The sequence below is a fragment of the Corvus moneduloides genome, chromosome 3 (genome assembly GCF_009650955.1).
Source record: "Corvus moneduloides isolate bCorMon1 chromosome 3, bCorMon1.pri, whole genome shotgun sequence".
Lineage (NCBI taxonomy): Eukaryota > Metazoa > Chordata > Aves > Passeriformes > Corvidae > Corvus > Corvus moneduloides.
This window is the reverse complement of record NC_045478.1, coordinates 77,422,738-77,440,616: the sequence shown is the minus strand read 5'-3', so window position 1 is coordinate 77,440,616 and position 17,879 is coordinate 77,422,738. Positions and strand designations below refer to the sequence as shown.

The 17,879-nt window shown below is 37.0% G+C and overlaps 1 protein-coding gene across 4 annotated transcripts in view; it reads left to right on the top strand.

The window, feature by feature from the left end:
• Positions 1-17,879, top strand: part of MAP3K21 (mitogen-activated protein kinase kinase kinase 21) — a 41,801-nt gene that overhangs the window by 2,429 nt on the left and 21,493 nt on the right. For 3 of the 4 annotated variants that reach the window (XM_032102297.1, XM_032102295.1, XM_032102296.1), the window contains exon 2: positions 16,341-16,521. In XM_032102297.1, coding sequence (XP_031958188.1) covers positions 16,341-16,521 — 181 coding nt within the window. Of the gene's footprint in view, positions 1-205; positions 304-16,340; positions 16,522-17,879 lie in introns of those variants that run through there. The other variant, XM_032102298.1, reaches the window with a different exon arrangement.

The following is a 17,879-nucleotide window of genomic DNA, read 5'->3' as shown; positions in this document are numbered from 1 at the left end:
GTTGTTCAACAACATAAATTTAAAATGACTGCAAGTCATGGCAGTATCCCTTGTTCTGTCAACTCATCCATTCATCGAAGATTTCACTTCATTCTTTTCCTGTAGTCTTTTGCAGTCTTTCACAGTGGGAGTGGAATGCTGCCAGGGTTGACTGAGCAACTAGCTTGGCGTGGATAGTAACAGTTCTGCAGTGGCTGTGGCTCCAGACAGGGGTCTGGTAGCACCCATTCCTCACCTGCTCGTCGCTGCTTTCCAGGCACTGCTACTGGTGGTGGTTCAGTGCTCTCCCTTAAGCAGCTCTAGGTAATATATGAATGTACCAGTTTTGTGCTAGCTTAGTTATTTTTGTTAAGAAGGATGTTTTTTCTTCCTCAGACAATAAATTAGAAAAATGACTGCCCTTAACACAGTGTGGTAGGGAATGCTTCTCAAGCTACTTCCCTAGCAAGCAGGCAGGAACTAATTTTTCCAGCCAAGGGAAGGGAGCCCCTTCTACAAGTGTATTTGATCCAGAAAGGGTATGTGTCTGGGCTTGTGGTTGGCAGACAATGGCAAGCATCTCAAAGCATGTTACTTCTCTCCATGCAGTTTTATGGAGTTGGGATCTCTATAGCAGATCTAGTGTGGTTTTGCTGATGCCATATTGACAGGACTGGAGAGAAAGTGCCACAAACAGGAGAGCCATGAGAGCAGCTAGCTTTTATTAACAGCAGTATCTAGGCTTGAATGCTCTTGTTTCACTGTGCTCCTTTTAGGAGGTGGGAAAATGTTTGTGTTTCTGCCAGAGTAAGGGAAATTAATAGGTGTACAAATGTTTTCCATATTGGAAAGAAAAATTTAACAAAGTTGGTTGTGAGGGCTGAACAAAGAAGTAAAGTGTAACTCCTCATGAGTTTTGGTAACAGCAGAGAGAGTTCCTTCAGTTTTGGAGTCCATGTAAAATAAACTTAATATTTACAGGTTTTTCAGAAATCGACAAAATAAAGGTGTAAAGAACAGGGTTTAGCTTTAGATATGCGTGATAAAATGTAACATAGTAACCATGGTCTCTACTGTTGATTTACGAATTGTGGGTACTTGATAAAACCTTGTGTGGCTGAGGTGGTATGAAGTTTCTCTGACAAAGATCATGGCCTGTTTTGAGGATAACTTCTCATAAGCAGTTCTTATGTTCCTCAATATACTTTATAGATTAAGGACACAATCTAAAATTAAGGATTTTTTAATTATTTAATTTTTTAAAATTAATTTAAAATTTAATTTAAAATTAAAATTAATTAAAATTAAGGAAAGGTGAATTTTACCTAATCTAAAATCTGAGTAAAAATTTCGGAAGAAAATTTGATTTTTTTCAAGCCATCGTTGTTAGTCAAGGAATTCTGAATTAATTGATGCTTTAACTGAAAAGGAGATGTCTTAAAAATTGTGAAAATACTTGAATATTCCTAACTGTCTTCTGAGTAGGAACTTAGTCTTGATTAAGTGTGCCAGCTGACTATGAGAAAAATTTAAGTTTCACTGGAAATAAAAGACAGAAGTTCATCTACAAGACTAGACAGTAATAGTTATGTGTCTTTTTACCACATCTCAGCTGTTTTTCTGACTCTTTGGAAGGGCAACTTTTTTGCTCTGAGGGAATCAAATTTCTTGCTTCAGGGCAAGGACACCCCATTAGTTACAAAACCTGTGGTTGTGTAAGGGCTCAGCACAGCCTCCCCTGATTATTCTATCCTGAAGAAAGCTAGTAATATGTTTGGCTAGAGTATGCCACATTTTCACTTTCTGAAGTCGAGTGTAGAGAAAAAAGGTTTGTGGTTCTGGGGTTGATTTCAGACTGTGCACTGTTGCTGTCATACTGAGAACCGGCGAGAAACGACACAAGTCCAAGTTCAGGGAGAAATGGAATTATTTTATTAATTACAAACAGGTTATATACCTTTGTATGAAAGGGTGGCAGGAGGTCATTGGTCCTTTGACCAGCCAGCCCTTAGAAGGATTGGCTGAGGTTCTCTTAACACCCATTCAAAATATTTTTCCCATATATCAAAACAAGACTTGGAAAACAAATCCCAGGTGCAGAGATAGAGAATTAGTTTACAAAAATCTCTACACTCTTTTCAGCTAGCTTTCATGAGAAGGGAAAACTTCACAAAATGCTTCAGCAGCTGGAAAATTCCTCTGGTCCTAGCTTTTTAGTATCCACAGTGCACTACGTCTGCCTTTAAAAAAATGCACCTTATCTCTAGTGCAGCAACCTTGTGTACTCCTAGGAAGCATTGCAATAAGTTCAGAATATCTTGCTTATGGCATAGACCTATCTATGATTACAGAGTTGATTATGTGTAGATTAAGTGTACTAACACAGTACTGATAAAGTGCTCTGTGCTCTCTTGTCATGGATGGATATGCCAGTAGGGTTCAGTTTGATATGGCTTTCACCAGCTCCTGCAACATCCCAGGGTCCTTTGCAGCCCTCAGCTCTGTGAAGGGCGTTGAGTTTATACTGCTTTTTGGAATTGTCAAGGCCAGCTTGAGTTTCAAGGATTGTTGAATAAGACCATGGAAGTGACAACGCTGATGGGAACTACTTGGAATCTGAAGGAATCAAACATACAAGAGGACAATCCACTGTAATGTGATGTTCTTCAAACTAGTCTCATGAGAAGCAGTCTGAGAATAGGAGTCATTTGACTTTAAAACCTTAAAAGGAAGTGTGATGTGTTTTGACGGAACTGTTGAATCACTTGTGTTTGATGAGCCAAGGTGTCCTGGAGTTTGAAAAAGCAAGAACAAATTATCTCTGGTTCTTTGCTTTTACAGGTTATTTGCAGCAGAATTGCTCAAGTTATGCTATTAAACACCTTTAAAATAAGATGGAGATGTTCTCCAGAATTCATAAAACCTGCTTTCTCTCTAACTTCTCTGCCTAGCGACTTTAGGCTAGCTGTTCAGGAAGAGGAAGAGTAAGAAACTAGAGTTAAGCCATCTTCTGAACTGATTTTACATATTCTGAAATCACTAGGGTGCATAATTTGTCTCTTAAGTGTTTCGAAAAGGTGAGACTTGTTCACATCACAAGTAGAGCTGTAAGAATTACTTGTGTGTTATTAGATGTTTGAAATTCAGAATCTTGTACAGCTACCAAGAGAATTCAAAATTAAATTATATTACAATTGTCTTTGGTGGTTTTGAGAGAGAAGAGAAATGGCTTTTCAGTAGATTTGAGCTTCAGTGTAACTTCCTTTGAAAATGAAGTTCCAAGATGCCCACTAATGGCAGTGAAACTTCGAGTTTTTTCTGTCAGTAGCACTGTGCCAGTTACTGCTCACCTACTGTGGTGTAACAAAACTAAAAAACCTGATGTTCTGTGGGTATGTATTCTGCATCTCAGTCTCTTCCTCCTGGCGCTCCCATTTGTGGAACTTACACTCTCATATAGGCTTCCATGCCTCCAGTGTCCCTGGTGGGCTAAGCCTGGCTGTCCCAAAGTGCCCATCTCCAGTGCTGAGTGACTCCTGCACCTCCTGTAGCAGGCTGCATATGCTGTAATTGGTTTGACACTGCTTGTATTGTCTGGCTAGCTGCTAAGCTCCTTGTGGCTGGTGTCTCTGAGGTCTGGAGGGGAGTAGATGTTTTTTCTGGCCGAACTAACTGAATTTCCTCTGCCATAAGGCAACTGGCTTTCATAAAACCCGCAGGAACCATGTCTTCGAGAATGTGGTATCACTTTGATAAATGTCAGTCAGATAAAATAGCGGGCCAGAAGTTATTTAGCAGTTTAAAATCTGTATGCTGTAGTTTTCCATGTTGTCTTCATATAGGAAGTCACAGTACTTAAACACTTTACACTGTTCTTAATTACTTAAAATCTCATAAAGCTAGAAATTGTGCCAGGTATACCAGTTTCCTGTCCCATCTCTGAGAGGCAGTAGCCCTGCCTTGTGCTTTGCTGTGAAGATAATGCTGCTGCATTACATTAAGAACTGGTCACACATCCTGAAGCATCCAGAAGTGTATAAGTAGAAAGGAGCTCTGGTTTTTTTAACCTTGTTGGCTAAGTATTCTTTAAAAAAAACACAGAAAACCAAAATCAAACTGCCTTCGTGCAAACATTGGTAGGATTGCAAAATTTCATTAATTTGGGAAACAACACCTGTTTTGAAGGTTATGATCTACTTAAAGTGCCATTGAATTCCAGTAAGTTTTTCTTTTGAATGTCCTTATGTCGCATGGAGGAGTTCTGTGTAAAACATTGCTCCCAGTAATTTTTTTCATTATTTGATGTGTGCTCGGACTATGCAGATAGGGATTCTGTTTTTTGAGAGGCCCTGAAGGTTAGCTGGATTCTGTGGGAGCATGAAATGCTTAGCAGCCTTGAGCTAGAGTGTTATCTTTTTCCGGTTCATCAAAGGCAATGCTATGTGTTACACCTGTTTTAATAGTCACTTGATATGTTTATTTGTTGCATATAAATATGTTGTATATTTCATGTTCAGAAAGATGCTGGAATTCAAGAGAGAACAATTTTGAGTGACTGATTGCTGCAGTTGTCTCAATCTACCATAGAAATAACTTAATAACTATAGTGTTAAAATGTTGTGGAGGCCTAATTTCCAGTTGAAGGATGTGTTTCAGCATTTTAACATAATATTCAGGAACCTTATGATTTTAATACACTATCCGTCAAATGAAATTTTGTGAACTGCTCTGTAATGCAGTATTTGTACAGTCTAAGCTTTCAGAGGAGGAATAACATCCAGTAGTTACTTTATTTGTAGATGAAGACTTAACTGCAGTAGCCATTTATTTCACCTCAGTTACTGTCATCTATATTTGCTTCTGTTTGATGTTTTTCTGTGTCTCAAGTCTGGACATTAACAGGTGGAAAAAATTGCTCATTAATTTAGAACAAAGTCCCTCAAACTTAAGAAGGCTGAAGTATATTTACATGAAGTGCTTAATGCTGAAAACAAGACTCTAGGCTGAAACACTAGCTATATGTAATTTGATTAATTAAAACCCCATGAACTTTTAACACCCCTATTTATAACTCATTTTTAATACAGACTCATTTTAATGTTTCCCCAACTATGTCCATCTGACAGCTGTAGAGAGTTGTTTCTTATTTAGTGTTGAGACTGCATCTCTAACAGGTAGGATTATTAAGTTAAGAATAATATTACTTTGATCTTTCTCTGGATTTAACTTGGCTTTTCATGTCTTTCTTCTCTCTTTGTTCTGTCATTGTAAAACACCAAGTGATCTGGTTTACAACAGTTGGAAGATTGGGAGGTTTTTTTGGTTCTTGTTTTTTTTTCTGCTTTGTGTTATACTCCTTCCTAGCAGGTTTCTGCAGGAGGTTCATTTGCACCAAGGTTTCTGGTGATCTCTTCATGGAGAATGTGGGGAGTAACATTCTAGTCTGTATGTCGTGTTTGCTCACTGTTTTTGATGATAAGGAGTTCTGCTTTGGGGTAGCATTGTAAATTGAAGTGTAGGACTACGGATAAGAGTGTTTTTAATGTTTGTATATTAAAGAAGGCTTCAAGCATTACTTGGCTAAAAGTTTTTGGTTTTTTTTTTTAAAAGCTAGTACCGCAGGGATATGTTCACATACCTTCCTGTTTCTGAAAATTGCACTGAGCAAGCAACCCATTTCCATAAAGGTCAATAGAAAGACAGCTAAACACCTCCCATTAGCTGTTAAAATACTTACACAATTTTGTTCATTCCCCTAAACAGTGAAAAATAAGTTTAACTGCTGACTGTAAGACTTGTTAAATGAGGTATTGTACTTAAATAAACAGACTTCAAAGTGTGGTTGGGATTTAGACATTGGTAGTGTTATCCAAGCATTAGAAAAAAATGAGATATAACTGAGTTTTCAGTTACAAATTATTCCCCCATCCCCATTGGAACTGCTGGGACAGGGCATGTCTTTGGACCCTCTTAGCAAATATTAAAAGTTCCATGAAAAAGTTATGTTCTGCAGCCTCAAAAGAATAGAGGAGTAACACATCACTGAACTGTATTTGGATGTTGAATTCTGTTTCGTGGTTTCTTTGACCTTAGAAGAGAATGGCTTTTTGTTTGCAGTCTGTAAGTTTCCTTAGCGCTGAGTATGGACTTCTAAACTTGCTTCAGTGTTTCAAGTTCTGAAACAGGCTGACCTTGTACGATAAACATTTGCAAGGAATGGTTGCAGGGTAGGGTAATTTCTGACCTTGAATTTTATTTCTGATTGTTTGTTAAAATTTAAGGCATTGAAATTCTCTTCAATGACTTTCAGTAATAATGCTTCTAAAAATGCAGGGATTTTTCTTTTTTTTTTTTTTTTTTAGCTTTGGGATTGTTTTGTTTATTAGAAGCAAAATTAGGGCTTATGAAGTAAACGTAAATACAGATTATATATAGGTACAAACAGATAAATATCAAATGACTTGGCTGTCTATAGTCGCAGTACAAAAATAGCAACGGGTGTAATGTATATTCCTGGACTGACATCTTAAAAGTACATTTCATCATTTTTACTTTGCTTGACCATGTTACTAAGAGCCTACATCAATCCAGTCACTGAAAGTAAGTGGATGTTTAAATTTTAACCCACTTACTGCATATTAAATTCATGGATTAAGTATGGTAAATTGGAAAAATTACATATTTGGATAATGTCACCACAGAAGTATTCTTCCTTCTTGGAGGTTCCTGCCAACTTTAACCTTTTTGTGTGTGTGTGTGTGTGGGGTCATAGCTCCAGTTGAATCAGCCCTAGACATGCCAGTGTTGGCTACATAATCATGCTTTGTTCTCTTCATAGTGACTAAAATCTGTGTTTTGGCAGGTGTGCTATTAACTCAGAGCTGATAAGTCGGCCCTCCCTCTCAAAAATGTAGGAGTAAATGCTTCATTGCTGTGGTTCATTATAGGACAAGTTAACCCTTGGAACTGATTATATTTTAGTTATAAATGTTTAGACAGTTTTGTGATTTTCTTTTCTATTAGGATTAGATGCTGCTGTTATTCCTGAAACTAATTGCTTTTATTTCCTCCTGTATTATGTAGAAAAAAAATGTACTTTTTAATTCATTGGTTAATGTTACACTAATTATTGAGTCAAACAAGCAGTTTTCCCTTTCATTTTCTCAAGAGAAAGATAGCACTGTCAAGTTTGCAGAGTTCTCACTTCAAAATAAGAGTTTTTTTGCTTTGCTATTGAAGATTAGAGTTCTTGAAAATGCACAGTCCTGAGAGGCTTCTGAAGAAACTTCAAGGGTGGAATGCAGGAATCCTACCCCACAGAATATATTTTGATGGGATTTTTTTCCTCCCAAGTTTTGTATTTAAAAAAAAAAAGTGGGCTTAAAAATTCTCTGGGTTTTTTCTGCTTTGTTTGGAAACAGGTTGCTTGGCAGGTTTTTTTTGTTAGAACAGTAAGGCTCTTTCAAATATTCTTTATAAAAGAAACTGACAGCCTAAAAATTCTTTATAAAGTGTAACTTATTAACATTCCTAATAGAAATTATGTTAAAGGAGTTTCCTGTTAGCCGATGAGATTCTAAAGGAGCTTAATGACTAAACCTGACTAAGTATCTACAGCCAGAATTTGGATTCTTAGCTGTTGGCATCTTCAAAGGGACCAGGAAATTTTTTTGTCTTCAATTTATTTAATGGGATCTTTTCAGTAGTAAATTTTGTCAAAGGTAATTTTATAATGGAAAAAAAACGTAGCAAAGCTGGATCCTATCTTTAAATCTCTGACTAAAACTAGATGTAAAAGGGTTGACCTATTTCCGAAATGTTGCTTGACTTCCCACTTGTTGCAACAGGTGACGTGTGGCTTCCTTGAGCAGCTGTAGCTGCATGAGGAGGCTTCCCCACCCACCTCCAGGCAGCTTCTCCCCTCTCCCACCTGTCAGCAGAATCTAAACATCTCTGTCCCTGCCTGTGTGGTCAGTAGGTCAGGTTAAATCTTCTGAGAGATCCAGCAGGAAGCTACTCTAAGCTGGTTTATTTGCAGGCTTCATATTCTGCTGAGCTGGCTGGCTGGGTGAGTCCCCCAAGACTACCCAGTTGCTAGACTCAGTCAGGGGGGGAAAAGCTGTAGAGGGTGAGGGAGTATAAATGAAGAGGAGGTTAAGGTAAGTATTTCAGTGGCAGCAGGCTCTTACCGTCTTGGTTGTGACATCAGCCTACACCTCTGTACTTAAGCTTTGCTGATAAGTCACCTTTAAAAGTAGAATGTCTTTTTAGTTTTTTAGGTATGCATCTATGTATTTTTATTAAACTTTATTTCATTTTGATGTGACCTTTTTTTGTATTAAATATTCTAATTTCAGCGCATTAAATGCACCTTGAGATAGATCACAAAACATAAAACAACAAGGAAGTTCGTAATTGCTGAGAGTAATATGTTATGATCAGGAAAAGTATGCCAACTATGTAAATACTTCCGTGTACTCAGAAGCTGTGTATTCTTCTGATTAGCTTGAAATATCAAACTGCATAGAGTCACGTTCTGTTTACTTCAAAAAAATATCTATAAATCCAAGCCAAATTCAAATGAAATATTCGTGGCTTTAAAACTAGATATTGAAAAGGTGATTTGACTAATGATAGATAAGTTAAGTTGTTAGTTCTGAAGAAAGGTAACCTCTGTCAGCTCTTGCCCCTGGATGCCATTTGTGAAATTATAAACCTCATCGTCGTTGCCTGGTAAATTCTGTATGTTGTATGACATATATTGATTTAGGGAATGGTCAGGTCTTAAATTTGGGTTAGGGAGGAAATTAATATGTTTTCTCAAAGTTTCTCTTGGAGGAAACTGTAGCTGATGTATTATATATTGACAAAGACTTCTTATGCAGTTTGAACAGAATAGCTTTAGTTTGCCTTGTATTTTGGTTTTCTTAAGAATAGGAGGAAGTTCCTTAAAAAAAGAAATCACTTTCATAACAAAGATGATGTTCTTTAAGGAATAGATTCACAGCCACTTTATTCTGCAGAGTTTGAAACTAGAAGATTATCTTAGTCAGTAATTCACCACCTAACTGTTACCCTTCTTGTCTGCCTCTGTTTTGGTCAGTGGTTTTTTTTTAATTTCTATTTTGTTTTTTTTTTTTTTCTTCAGGACTGCCTTTTAAAAATAGCAAGCAAAGGAAGAACTTAAAAGAAAGTAATTGCTGTTTCAAATAAGCGGTGAAGTTCCTTGGTAGATACCACACAACTGAGTGTTTTGAGTTTTAAAGCTAAGTTTCAGTATTGACTGATTTTCATGTAATTGTGGAATTATGGAGGAATTGCTTTAGTGAGGTAGTTTTCTTAAATTTAGTATTTAAATAGGAGAGCTAAGTTTAATATTTTATTAAAGAGGACTTGAGAATGTTTAGTGTCCAGTCTGCTTTTGATTTTTTGCTGATGTAATATCCAAATCCTACATTTTTCAAAATTAACTGCTGATCTGGTGTTTAAATTATGATTATTTGAATGTCTAATTATAAGTGCTTGTTACCTCTAGTACTTCCTCTTACAGCACAATAGAAATTTCTGTTTTGCATTACAGACCTATCTGAAGAGAAAGTGAAGCACAAATGGCATGCAGTAAAGTAACTTACAGCATCTGTAGTCTGTGCCAAAAACTTGTTAAAACTGCTTCTTTCTCTCAAGTTTCCATTTGCCCAAAGTTGCTTTAATAATAGTTATTAAAGAAGTGAAGGGGAAGCAAAAAATGGTGATGCAAGGTGTGTTGAAGCTGTTGAAATCTCTTGTCCCTTTTCCTCTCTTTCCTTCTTCCTCCATTTTCTCCAGGCAGGCAAGTGACTCCCAGTCGTTCTCATCCTTGGGTGCTTTTCTTATGTCACATGTCCTGCTATGGGATGTGCTTTTCTTACAAGGTTGCTGTGTATTTGTCAATTCATGCTGTCAAGGACTTTTTGTGTCAAGTCTCATCTTGTTTTGGCTTTCCAATTGGGAACACTTTGTTCAGGAATTTTTTTTTTTTTTTTTTTTTTTTTTTTTTTTTTTTTTTTTTTTTCAGTATGTGTTGGCTCCTGTGAGGTACATTTTTTGAGTTGTTGGATTTTGCATTTTTTTTAAAGCTGGATGTTTTTAGACAAATGCATTTAAGAACAAGCTGTTCCTTTCAGTTAAGTGTGAAAATTAAGAACTGGTTATGTGCCTGCTGTAAAGAGACATAGATAATAGAGGAACACGGTATCCGTAGAATAAAAAAGTCTCCTGCATATGTAATCAGTGTTTAAAGGATAAAATTCCCTTGCTGATGGTGACCTCTGAACTTAATCCAGTGAGACCATCACAATCTGACACACGCTAGCAACACAGATAACAGAACCCATCCTGGGAACCCACAGGAGAAAAGGAAGATATTTAAGATGCGGTGCTGTATAGGCAGAAGCATCATCTTTTGTACATACAGAAGAGTTCTGATCAGTTAACGTTTTCACTGTGATAATTAATTTGTGGTTCACACACTTAATTTCTTCACTGTGATGCTTAATCTACAGTTTAATAAAACCAGGACATGGCTTCTCTAAGCAATGTTGAAATTTTAATTTCCAATTACAATTGGATCCAAATAACAGTTCCAAATGATGGGAGGTGGGTCTCTTAATATGGACAAGGTACTGTGTTTCATTAACTGAATATACAGCATTTAATAAGATTTTTTTCTGCCTGCTAGTCTCCAGGTAAAGATGCAGGGTCACCCTGCTGGTTTTGTTGCATGTTGATTTAGTGAATTAACAGGAACCAGATTTGCTTGCAAACAGTTGGAGAGGGTACTGCCTGGGTGCGGGGGGAACAGAGACAGTAGCAGCATTGTCTGGACAATCTCTGTTTGCAAGTAGAGTTATATAGCATAACAACTTTCTTTCCTCTACAGTATTCTCTAAGAATGACTTTATCAGTGGTGGCAAATGCAGTGGATATGTAGGCATTCTTACCTATAATCACAGTAACTTAAATAGCTGTGGTATTAAATAGCTTATATTTGCGAAACCGTGATAGTCACATATTTAGCAAACTGCAGATAAAGTAGCAAGACATGGTTGTAGCAATTGACTAACTTGGGAAAATAAGGTTGCTTAATGTTTAATTTTTAGTACTAACAAAATAGATAATATAAAGAGGGTATAATAGAAAGTATAAAGATGATGGGAGGGACAGAATGGACTTCAGTATTTCAGGATGATTTTTTTTAAGTTTAAGCATTAGAAGATAGTTTGAATTCAGTACATCTAAACTAATTAAAAGGTTTTCAGTCCTCTTCCTTGGCTTCTCAGAATACCTCTTTTACTTAATGATTTCATATGGCTGGTAACTGAAAAAAGTCACCTGAAAACACTGGAATACATTGTTCATGCAATAAAACTGATTTTAACGGTATGAAGTCTTTGGACTTAAAAAAAATTCAAATGAAGTGTTGTCTTAAATGGGGACTTTGGCTAGATAAGGTTGGAGAAATACAATCTATAGGTACTTAGAAACCAAAACAAAACTAAGACCGTAGGAAATAACCTGCATTAAAAGAGTAGCATGGAAGAGCTTAGTTCTAGGTAGCGGTTTCCTAGGTGTGCTGCCGACTAAAATGTCTGTCCAGGCCTCCCTCAGGCTTGCTGTAAATACTGTTTCTTAAGTTACATGAATTTTAAGAAATAAAAAGGAGAGAAGCTGAGGCAGGAACGTGATCCTTTTCTTTAGAATGATGCTTTAAACAAAGTGTTTACAATTTAAATGAATGCTTCTGGTTCTTCTCTAGGCTTTCAGCTTAGTCTTGAAAGTAGCACTGGGGGTATCATTCTGTACCTGTCTGAGTTTGGCAGATGTACACCCCCAGGGATCTGATTTGTCTAAATGTGCTCTGTTCTATTATTTCTGGCTTATCTGTCCATATGTAGGCTCTTGCTTAATTTTTCCTTTTCCCCAATAAAAATTCAACCCAAGCTCACAAGAACAGAGACTGCAGTTCTTGTTCAACTCTGGCCACACTTGGTCTGCCACTTTATGCATATCTCACCTTTTGCTCACCTCAAAGAAAGCTTTACTGTCTGAGTGGAGAGTTTGGAGATGGGAGTGATGGGATGGGAATGGCACAGGAAAAGGAGTGGCAACTGGGGATTGATGGGGATTTTACTGGGACCTGTTCCTCCTTTTTGAGCCTAAATTCTGTGCCTTTCTTGCTAAGAACATCTTGTGTGGAAACAGTTGTAGTGTGGCAAAGAGTTGTTGCTGGTTCTGTTCTAATTAGAGGAACACAGACTTGGGAAGTACTGGTTGGCTCCGTTGCAGTCTTGGGCAAGTGTTACATTTTAGTTCCTAAAAGTGTGCAGAACATCTTATCTGCATACTGTTACACCATGAAATATTTGCATTGTGCTGTAAGATCAGTAGAAAAATATTCCAGCTGTAGCAATGATAGTGCAGAAAGCAAGAAAGATTAATGGCACTACTATTTCAGGAACCATTAGGTTTAACAGGAATGTATGTTGGCTCTTGTGACTTTTTTGAGGGCTAAACTGTGCTTTACACTGCAGAGAAGGGCTGAAAGGGGGATGGGGGAAAAGAGGCAGTAAAATTCCCCACCCTGGTAGCTCCAGATGTAGAATGGAGTTTAACTACAAGTGTGCCTGTAAGACAGACCAGCCGGAGCACCTAGGAAAATATTTTGTTGTTAAGAGCACCTTAAGTGCTGTAGATCTGCATTCTGTTTCTAGGTATGGGTAACTTCTGTTTTCATTGCTTCTCTAAACCTTTGTTTAGCCTAGCAAAAAGGACAAGCTCTTCTGATTTTATCTAAATAAAAGACATTACTAGATCCTAACTATTCTATTTTCTATGTCTGCTTCAGTTCCTGTTATTGGACACGTATGTTCAGGTTTAATCATTCGGTATTTCATATGAGGTGTTATGCTTTGTAAAATTCTATTGATACGTCCCTGTTCCTACTAAACAAACTGTTTTTTAGTGCCTTTTAGAATTGCATTAACTACTTGCGCAGCTACATGTAGCTTGCTGGTTTTCCTTCTGTTAGCCAGAACAGCCAACCTTTTCTTCTTCCTTCATCTCTTCTTTAGCTATAGATTTTACAACTGATCTTATGCAACTTTGCGTATTTTTTAGTATGATGGTCTGTTCTTTCTTAGAGTGGGCACTGCCTTCTGACTGTGCTGCCCAGGGAGGTGGTGAAGTCACCATCCCTGCAAATGTTCCAGAAATAAATGGAAGTGGCACTTAGTGCTATGGTTTAATTGACATGGTGCTGTTTGGTCAAAGGTTGGACTTGATGGTCTTGGAGACTTTTTCCACTCTTTATCATTCTATGATATCTACCACTTTTAATACCAGTTTACTGCATAGCATTTGTAGGCTTTCATTTTTCTCTCAGATTTAACTGGCTTTTATCTTTAATTTGTTGATTTATATTTCAGGAATTATTGAAAATAGCATCTCTTTGTTGCCCAGCTGTAAATGTTTCTAGGCATGCCTGTCTCTTATATTCAAGGAGTACCCGTTATATGGCACCCAAGCCTCTCCTCTATGATGTTAATAAATTTGCTTTCCCCTTGATCTCATTGCAGAAAGGCAGAGTCACAAAGAGAGATGTACTAACTCAGAATTTAGTTGAAAATGGTGTTGCTGGTAGAAATCATATGCAACCTTAAACTGCTTGGTCATTGTTTTATTTCTGGCTGTAGTACATGGAATGTTTGGGTAATGATCCCATGAGAAGTTTTACATTAGTTTGATGCAAAGTAGTTTTCTTGGACCAAACTTAATCTGCTTTGATTTTGAATATTCAGAAACATAGTATCTGGTTTTGCTTATGTAAAAATAAGTAAGGTGTTACATCAATATCCTTACCCTATGTCCTACTTACATGTAAATAAGTAAGGACATAGGATTTTCCTGCATTTCTGCATCCCTAATACAATCTGTGGGTTTTGGTGGGTCTTGTTTTCAAATAGTCTTTGTATATCTAAGTATTTTGGGCTGTGCTTGCCAGGAGCAAAGCTCTAATGTAAGTATGAACTTCAGTCTTTGTGGAAAATAAAAAGTCTGAAAAATATTGAAGTAAACCCAAAAGTGCTAAACTGGCTCTTGCCCAGCTTAACATTGCATATATATTGGAGCCAGAAAAGACAATTTAAAGGGTTTGAAAAAGAAACAAGGGGAGTGCCAAGTAAACAGGGTGAACTGGTGATTGTAAAATGACTTCTCCCAGGTTAGCCGACAGCAAGGGCCAGGAAGCTATGGAAGAGGCAGAAGGATGCTATAGTAAAGGTTGCTAGGCTACTCCAAGGTAAGCTTTTACAGAGTGCTACTCAGCTATGCTGAGCATTTTTACTGCCCAGCTGCTAAGTAACGTGTGCTCAGTATTGTTTGCCTGGCTACCGGCCGGAAAGGGAAATTTGAACTAAGAAATGTTGTCCCTTTGTAGGATGAAACTTGGTCACATGCCAGTTATTACCTATTGCAAGACTGACTGTTTTTGGTTTCGGTCACATTGACTGACAAGGAATGTCAGGAATTCTGCTGAACATGTTTGAAATGGAATAGCAAACAATAGGTCTTTGATTCAAGTATAAAAGTATAAAAACTGTTGCATGAATTTAACCTGTTCTGGTGGTTCTCATTGGTGAGCTCTTGCTTTGTCTGTACCATTTTGGCCTAATTTCTTTTGCTCTGTTAAGAAGCTTATTGAAGATGGAATGTGGGTTCTTTTCCTTTTATCTGGATTTGATGCAATTTCTGAAATATTTATAAGAGTTGTTAATCTCTACCAGTAAAAATTATTTCTTTCAATTGCAAGTGCAAGGTCATTGGTTTTTCTTCTGTAAGGGAGGGTAATTCTTCGTCTGCTTTTTTGTTAATTGATTTCCTGTACTATGTTTGCACTACGTACAGGTAGAAAACAAAGGTATATGATTCTTACATATAATTTAATCTTTGGTCTTTGTCCCAGGAGATCGTTTTAACAGAAAGTTAGAACTAACAGTTGCTCTCAGAAACAGTGGCAGAGGAACAGAAAGTTAGAACTAACAGTTGCTCTCAGAAACAGTGACAGAGGAACTGAATATGGAATTAAAATTACAGTCTGTTAAAATGATTCCTTTCCATCTGTTGTCTCCCTCCTTGTTAAGCTCTAACACAATAACCCAGTTCTCTTCTTGTAGCACTGTTTCCTGAAGAGGTACTACAGCTCTGCCGATAATGTTGTCTCGTCAACAAGTCAGACACTGTAGGATGCAATGGCAAAAGAAGGATAACTGACTCTTTAACATTCGTGTGCATAACATAAAAGGGACTGTATCCAAGTCCAGTGGCCTGTTGCCAGTTGGGGACTCCCAAGGCAAAGTAATTCCCCTGGTATATAGTTTCCCAACTGTGTTCTGATTTGTGGTCCAGGGTTTTACTGAAAATAAACTTATTTTTTGGATATAAATTCTCTATATCAAGTTGACCTCTGTGAATTTGTGTAGAAGCTTTTTAAATCTATGTTAAATAATAATATTCACATACCATGCCAAGAATTCCAAAGTTCACCTATGTGTTGTGTGAACAACAGGCACGTGTTTGATTCTCATTTGCTGATTTTACCCAATGGAGTCCATTTCTTGTAGTGAGAAACTTTGAACAATTGTTACCTATAGTTTTCTTTGTTAATGAGGCATTGTTATATAGATTTTTGTTTGCAAAGGTTTCTTTTCCTAGGGGAGGGCTTCTTGTCTGTTAACCATTCCTTATAGCTGTGGTTATGTTGCTTTGAGCACCCCGCTTGTGTCCTTCCCCACACCTCTCTCAGTTCAGTTGCACGCTTTCTGAGGTGATATGGGGCCAGGATTGAGTGCTGTGTTAAGAAAGGCTTTTATACAGTGACATAATGTGTCCTGCTTTGTTTTATCAGTCCTTTATAAGAATTCTTAACATTTGGTTTTGGTTTACTACTGCTGCTGGTTTTATTAATCCAGAATCTTGTTGCAAAGTGGGTAATTTTCTGACAGCCTGTCATCATCTAGGATATTAGGATTCTGGGCTTTTTTAAATGATGTGATCTACATCTCCAGTGTATTTCTTGTGCTAATTCAATATGTGCTCCCACAGTTGCATAAAGAGCTCATGACACTGTAGGTATTTCTTGGTTTTATAGCTTGGAATAGCTTAAAATTATCAAAAAAGCATTTTCATGCATATAAAAATTGCAATAATGTTTTCACAACACTGAAAGTATGCAATTTTCTGTGCAGTACGAGTTGTATGTGTAATTAATGACAGAAATGGATTTTTTTATTGCGATTGCTTTAATTTACAAACTCAATCTTTTGCAGTTTTGTTACTAGAGAAGATGGAACATGATGACATTTGTAATAAAACTCTGAAGATTACAGACTTTGGTCTGGCTAGAGAGTGGCACAGAACAACCAAAATGAGTGCAGCAGGAACTTATGCGTGGATGGCTCCAGAAGTTATCAAGTCCTCCATGTTTTCTAAAGGAAGTGATATTTGGAGGTAAGAAGTTTGTCTGCTGAAGACCATGTTTGGTGGATATGTGTTGAGGGTTTTGAGAGACTTTATTTTTTTGGTGGTTTGCTAGGTTATTGCCTCAACATATGGCCAGTTTAGCTCTTCTAAGAAACAAACACATTTTTTAGTATCTACTTCACTTGTTACACCTTTTATTATCGATTACTTACAAACTAGGGGAGGAAGAGGGAAAATAAAGAAATTTTTTTTTTAAAGCAAGCTCTCATTAAGAGAAGCCTTTAAAATATTTGCTGGTCAATATACCCAACTGTTTATCTGGATTCTTAATATAAATAACTGCATGCTCTTGATACATTAATGTATGATTGATCTCATTTTGGTGGGTTTATTTTATATTAGATATCTGAAAACACTCAATCTGCTTAAAAAATGGGACCAACTAATTATTACCTTATATGTCTGATAAATAAAAATAAGGTGCAGATCAGAACTTTGCCAAGTGTTAACTTGAAATAGTGCCGTTTTTAGGAATCTGGAATGTGATTGTGTGTAAAAGTTAATACTAGGTTTAAGCTTCTACATTTATAGAGATTTTTCCTTCCAGTCCCTGGAGTAAGGAGAGTGTATTCAGCACAAAATTGTTTTAACTTGCTCTCTAATTTTAAAGGTGGGAAACGCCCTGTTTTAAATTTGTGAATTTCTCATTTAAGATGTTATTGTGGATAATATAAATAATATGGCTCTCACTATGATGCTATTTTTGAGTGGTGTAGTGTGGGATCCATGTACTGTAGAAAGGTAATTTAAACTTTAGTTTTAGTTTAGTTCTGTTTTGTGAGTGCAGAAAAGTAGCGATTGCACAATAGGCTCTAAAAGCTGCTGTGCCTCACCTTGAAAAGTCTGCATTTTCTTTCTTTTTGATATGTTTTCTCAGAAGGATCCAAGATAGCTATCTGGGGAAGGAGGGGAGGACTTTATTCTGTTTTCTACTGCTGCTTTATGCATGTTCTGTATTCTAAAATTCTTATATAGGTTCCTATTTTGCTTAGATGCATGATGTTCTACAGCATGAAGTAATACTTTTGGTATTCTCGGGATGATTCTGTATCTGCACTGCTGTTTTGTGACGCTCATTTGTCTTGTCTCTGGAACCAATTTTATTTGCATCAGCCTCAGCTGATGCTCAGTTGGGAAACATCTTTGGCCTCATTCTTTTTTTTTTTTTTTTTTTTCCATTCTTTCTTACTTTTTTCTTAAATTTTTTTTTTCTTTTGCGGGATGGAGGTTGGGTGTAGGCGTTTCCCTAATCAGCTGTATTCCATGCTTAATTACAGGTCCTGTCCAGTCTTGTTGCTGTGATTTTAGGTATCTGAGGGGGTATG